Source organism: Drosophila kikkawai, chromosome 3R (assembly GCF_030179895.1).
Source record: "Drosophila kikkawai strain 14028-0561.14 chromosome 3R, DkikHiC1v2, whole genome shotgun sequence".
Classification (NCBI taxonomy): domain Eukaryota; kingdom Metazoa; phylum Arthropoda; class Insecta; order Diptera; family Drosophilidae; genus Drosophila; species Drosophila kikkawai.
In genome coordinates, this window is record NC_091731.1 from 24,694,825 (window position 1) to 24,700,729 (window position 5,905).

At 43.7% G+C, this 5,905-nt stretch overlaps 1 protein-coding gene across 2 annotated transcripts; it reads left to right on the forward strand.

Annotated features, from left to right (window-relative positions):
• On the forward strand, positions 1 to 802 carry Vha14-2 (Vacuolar H[+] ATPase 14kD subunit 2). Of its 2 annotated transcripts, XM_017161241.3 has the most exons (4): positions 1 to 158; positions 207 to 288; positions 343 to 548; positions 607 to 790. In XM_017161241.3, exons 1-4 carry the CDS (start codon positions 84 to 86, stop codon positions 637 to 639), a joined length of 396 nt encoding a protein of 131 aa, XP_017016730.1. In that variant the 5' UTR covers positions 1 to 83; the 3' UTR covers positions 640 to 790. The 2 variants fall into 2 exon arrangements, with proteins under 2 accessions (XP_017016730.1, XP_017016729.1); XM_017161240.3 differs by having other exon boundaries at positions 343 to 802.
• The last annotated feature ends 5,103 nt before the right edge of the window (positions 803 to 5,905 follow it).

A 5,905-nucleotide genomic window follows, 5' to 3' on the forward strand; every position in this document is an offset into this window, starting at 1 on the left:
ATGCTGGCTTCCATTCTCAGTACTTACTGTCAGTGGACTTTCGTCTGTTAATATTTATTAATACTAATCTTTGATCTCTAAAAATGAATAATGCAATTAGTGTGTCGTCCCTAGAAACGGAGGATGTGGAGAAACTGTTGGCTGTGATCGGGGATGAGGTGGGTGTCCTTATATTAGTGATTGAAGCTTGAGTTAATGTCCCGAAGGACACTTGCGTGGGCTTCATGCTGGCCGGAATAGGGGAAGTCGACGAGAATCGGGAGGCCAACTTCATGGTGGTTGATAAGCGTAATTTTAATCAGGAATTAGTTTAATTTAGAGTGTTAACACAACTTTTGCTAGGCACAACCCCTGCCCAAATCGAAGCCTCTTTCAAGAAGTTCCTGGCTCGCCCCGACATCGCCATCATTCTGATCAGTCAGGAGAACGCGGACTTGATTCGGCCCATTGTCGATGCCCATCTATTGGCCGTACCCTCTGTGATTGAGATTCCCTCGAAGCAGCATCCCTACGATGCCTCCAAGGACTCGATTCTGAAGCGGGCCCGCGTGAGTATCATGTTGCAGGGGACTCTGTCCAGTCTGTACTTAGACCACGGACCCACAGGGCATTATGAGTCCGCCCAAGAGGCGCAACTAGCTAACTCAACTTTCGCAATCAGTTCTGGGAACGCTGTGAGGGGCTAATGAAGGATTTGCATACATAGTTCTTGCATGCATACCAAATGCCGATGCTACAAAGTCGATTGAAGAGAAAATAAAGTTCACACACATCGATACACACCCAATAAAATGAGAAAATAAAGCTTATATGGGTGCGGGAAACTTTTCAGCTTTTGCGTTTTGAGGAAATTGCCAAAAAAAAAAAGAAGAGTAAAAATAGTGCAGCAGAGAGAAAGAACACAAAACAAAACAAAACACAAAAAATGCGTTGCGATTGCAACAAAATTGAAAACAGCAACCGCACAACAACAACAACAACAACAACAGCAGAGTTGGCAACAAAAGAAAGAAAAGGCCATAACGAAAGTAACAACAAAGTGAACGAAAACGATACAAATAAGCACTGAAATGCCAATACATGGCAGAAATGCAAGAAGCACCCCGACTAAAGCGATATAAAACAAAAACAGCGAACCGAAAAAGGCACAACACAACAGACCAAACAAAATAAAAACTCTCAAAAAGACAGCACAATTTACGTTGTCTGGATGGATATGCTCCGAGCTGCGGGTAAGTTCGGGGAAAGCAGGGAAAAGTCGGGGAAAAACGACTTCTTATGGGCTGCAACAAAAGCATGCGAAAACAATATTCGAGCAAAGTATTTTACGCCAACTTTTCGCAGCGAGAAGTTAGCGCCGAGAATGCATTCAGAAACTTCTGCTCCGGTGACAAGTTGGCTGGAACCGGAGCGGAGGTTGAATGGAGCCGTGTAGCCCTGGTGGCTCTCCAAAAAGGCAGCCTACAAGCAGGCAATGCGCCGCAAGTCCAACAATCGAAAAGCGCCCCAAGCTGAGCCATAAAATGTTTAAGACAATTGTTACCAAGCTGTTCAAAAATCTATTTATCTTAAGCTTAGAATATCCTACACAAACTACTGCTTGCATTAAATTATTTCAAAATTTTCAGAATGATTTTCAGCCATTTTCAAATACTGATAATTACGCTACCTTTCCACAGTTTAGCCGCTTTGCCAACATCAAAGCATTGTGAATTAATGAGCCGTGATTTTGGTGAACACCGTTCTGGCTGGCTATCAAGTATCTGCCATTGTTGAACACGAATTATTTAGACTATTCCATTGTCAGGATTTGTGGGCCTAATTAGCTGAACACGCCAGTCACCGCGGCGTATGCGTTATATTTCTGTTAATGCTGCTGCAATTCAGCTGTCACCTGCCAAAAAGCATTTAGCTGCAGGCACTCCCACTTTCCCTGGGCCTTTTTGCAGATGAAATCCATACTATCGGGAAACTACAAAAGGTAAATGGTACAGAAGCCTGACTACCTATATCTAGGTAGGTACCTGTCACACCTCTTGCACTCAAGCCTAATTAATAGAAGTTGATTTACATTTTCGTCAGCAGAATGAAATCAATTGGCAGCGGAGTAATGCAGCTGCGACGAGACCCCTTAAGGCTCGAGGAAGAACTTTTGACACACAGCGGCAAGTTTTGCGCCTTTTTGTCAGTTTACGGAGAAGAAAGAAAGCTAAATAAATAAGCGACTAACTGACTGACTGCAGACAGCGGAGAAACGGAGCAACTGCAGCAAAACTTTTGCGCCGAGCAATGGGCAACATAAATAAATGAAATTATTCAAAAGTAGTTTGGAATTCTCGTGACAGCGCATAAAAACAAACAGCTGAATGCAATTTGGCTCATTCTAAGCCATGCGAGAGGCAAAAGTGAGAATAAAACAGCATCAGCAGCAGTCTCAGCTCCAGTTCCAGCTCCGGCTTCACCGCCAGACGATGACGGAGATAGTCAGATTCAGCATCGGACAGATGGGGAGCCAACGGGGAGTTCCTCAGTCAGTGAAAATGAAATGCATAGACCCAAAAACGCATCGAGCAGCAGCAGACCGAAGCCTCGGACCCACAGAGACTGGCGTAATTATAATTGGAACTGGGAACTCTGAGCCCTGAGAACACTGAGAACTGAGCACTGAGAGCAGCACTGAACCCTGAGATCCAAGAACCGAGCTGACTGACAACTGACGGAGAATGAAGGACGGAGAACGGCAAGGAGACTCTCGGCTGAGTGCGGAAACTGATGCTACATTTTTGGCAATTCAATTTCGGAAATGAAATCGAGACACATGGACACAGAGCCTCCGACAAACGGGGCTCCTTCATCTGTTTGCCAAATTGAGCAAAAGATGCCGGATCCGGAATTAACAAATGGAATTGTTGCTCGGCAAATTAACAGACAACTGAGGGTACTCGACAAGCCCACCAACTTCCCCCGGCAATCGCAAAATTATTGCGTTCGAGAACTTGTTAGTTCAATCAGCATATCAGTATATCACGAGCAGCTTTTCCTTTCCTTTCCCCCTCCATCTATGTGCATATATACTGGTAGGGAGGGGACCACGCCCACACAGACAGCACTTGACATCCGCAGTGGAAGCGACGTGCTCGAAAACAAAGTTAATTAAATGATCTGATCTCCATTATTCCCAAAGAGCTAATCTCAATTACAAAATTGAAATGAGCAGAGCGACACTTGGAGAAAAGGAGCAGGGCTTTGTAATATTAGATTCTATAATACAATCCTACTAAGAAACATATCTTTTATTAAAAAACAAAGTCTAGCTTAAAATAAAACAACATATTGCTAATATTTTCCTTTTCTCACAGTGTACAATAAAGGAGAGCAATAAACCGAAGCCACAGAAACCGATGAAACTTGGCCAAAATGTAACTCGAATGTCAAAGAAAGCTGGGAGAGTAAACCGGACAATCGAACGGAGCCGATTAAAGTGCAGCAGCTCTGGTCGGAGCCGTAGCCGGAGATTAGCTGCAGGGAATCGGTCACTATATGCTGCTGGCTAACTGGATTAGTTGGCTAGTAGCAATCGACACCGCACAAAGCGTTTCATTAACCATTGCAAATTGGCAGCAATTCATTGAGAGGCATTCAAATCCTGTGCGTCGCCGTGTGTGTGTGCACTGCCAATTTGCTTCTAGCACGTAGCAGATGGATATTATGTACATACACACATATACATATGTCTGTGAGTGGTGTGTGTGCAGCCGAACTCAATTCTCCGAATCACTGAGCTAAACAAAATCATTGAAATTACCATTGTCTGGGCACCGAGTGGATAAGCACACACGGCACGGGCAGAGGCAGCGCCATTGATATATGGCATATTCCCGAATTGTTAGAGCACATATGGAGGCACAGCCTTTGGTCACTTTGCGGGTCTGGGTCTGCCTTCAAGGCACCGAGACGGTACGTGTGATTGGCCCTGCCCCTTGGCCTTTGGTCGAGATTGGATTACTTGATTTGCCAGCCAAGTGTCTAATTAATTACTTTGCATTTAAATTAACTCCCGTTTTAATACGACGAAGCCAGCATCAATGGCAGAGTCCCAGGTTGAAGTCCGTGCAATTCACTGAGAAAAGTAAAAGGAGTTTACAGTGTACAAGTAAGATAAAGTATAAAGTTAAGTCCTGGCTAAATGCATGTAATTACTTAAACAAATTGAGATTTAAGGGGTTATACTTATAGTATTTTTTAATCGATTTAACCTGAAACTATATACTGAAGTTAGGAGAAACCATTTAAGCTTGACATACCAATTACCAATTACGTATTTCCTTTTTCCGAGTGTGCGCCTGCTTGATTGGAGGCGTGGCAGCTGCATGTTGCGGGGCGGCCATCACTTTGGCTAATTTGTATTCAAAACACAGAAAGCAGTGTCAGTGTTTCAATTGATTGAATGAGTCTGCCGGCCGGCCCCCCAAACCGAATTCTAGAGACTGGAGACATTAGACAACGGACAGGATGTCGATGTCGGGAGATTAGCAGCCGGGCCAGAGTTCACCTGACTCGCTTTGACTCGGCCTAATTGGAAGTGACAAATGAAAGCTCGCCTTTGCCCTGCAGTGTTTGCACTTCGTCCCGGACTTTAACAGGTTGGCGAGGACTCGGAGTGTCCTTATTTTAAAGCAGGAATTCGCTATTAATTTTCCATTGTAATCGCAACGGAAGCCGCACTCAGGCGCTCCACTAATTTGCCGAGCATTGCAACTTCGCCGCTGCCATTTCTAACTGGCGAAACGAGTCCTTTGTTGTTTTCCAGCCATAAAATGACTGTGGAAATGGCTGCAATAAACCACAGGACTATTTTGGATCCACTTCATATGCATAACAAATGAATAACTTTCGTATTATCCCAGAAAATGTAAAGAAAAAATTGCACGTAAACACAGATAAACAATTGAAATGCGATGAAAAAATAATAATGGCAAATGAAAACAAGGGGTCCATGGTGCTGGGTGCATGGTGCACAAAGGATAAAGGATGGGAAGTATGGTTTATTCAAATAACAATTGCCAAATACTTATTTAACCAAAATAAAAGGCGGCATAGCAACTTTCTGGCTTTCTGCTTTTGGGCTTTGTCGGTGTCGGTGTCGGTGTCGGCGTTCGCCGCAAAATGTGCAAAAATTTGTATAAAAATGCCCGGGTAAAGTGTGCCACACACATATACCGAATACACCCACACAAGCGCAAGTGCAACAATAAAATACCAGCGAGCCGCTAAACTTAAGGGTGTTGGCTTTTCTGTGTGTGGGCCGGGTTCTCACCATCATTTTGGGGTAATGCAAAATTACGTTATAACGGCATAAATTTAAATAAATGCCGGTCTCAGGATTTTTATGCATTTTTACCGCATAACAAATACTTTTGTTGCCCCCAGCCACCAACATTCTGCTCTAATGTGGCTTCGCCACGCCCTCCGCCCCCATACATACTTTCCAAACACAAACAGTTGGGGTCAAAATAATAGCATTGGAAATGTTGTATATCTATTAATATATTCTAATAACCTTTTGACGGATTTTAAAGCTCCATCATAGTTTTTAATAAAAATAGAGAAAACGTAGCTTAGAGAGAACTACAAGACCTTGTAGGAGAACATCTTTTGTTACGATAATAATATTGAAGAATTTGGCTTAAAATATTTAAAGAATAAACAAATCTCAAGATCCCAGCACTATTACCTTCGGCCCAACTGTAGAATCTAACAATTCGTAGGCGGCAGTAACTGCGGCTGCTGCAGTCAGCTAGTGAAATTTCCTTCCGTTTGGGCCAGGACGCGAAACGCTTTCATTGGCATGCCAGCAGCTCCCGCTCTTTGTGTGTGTGCGTGTGCAGGCGGTGTGTGTGCGGTG

What these genes read in the sequence shown, in the direction of transcription:
- Vha14-2 (XM_017161240.3), top strand. Translation starts at nt 84, where the DNA reads ATGAATAATGCAATTAGTGTGTCGTCCCTAGAAACGGAGGATGTGGAG. An exon ending in TGGCTGTGATCGGGGATGAG is followed by an intron (nt 159 to 206) that starts GTGGGTGTCCTT and finishes AATGTCCCGAAG; the next exon opens with GACACTTGCGTGGGCTTCAT. An exon ending in CTTCATGGTGGTTGATAAGC is followed by an intron (nt 289 to 342) that starts GTAATTTTAATC and finishes AACTTTTGCTAG; the next exon opens with GCACAACCCCTGCCCAAATC.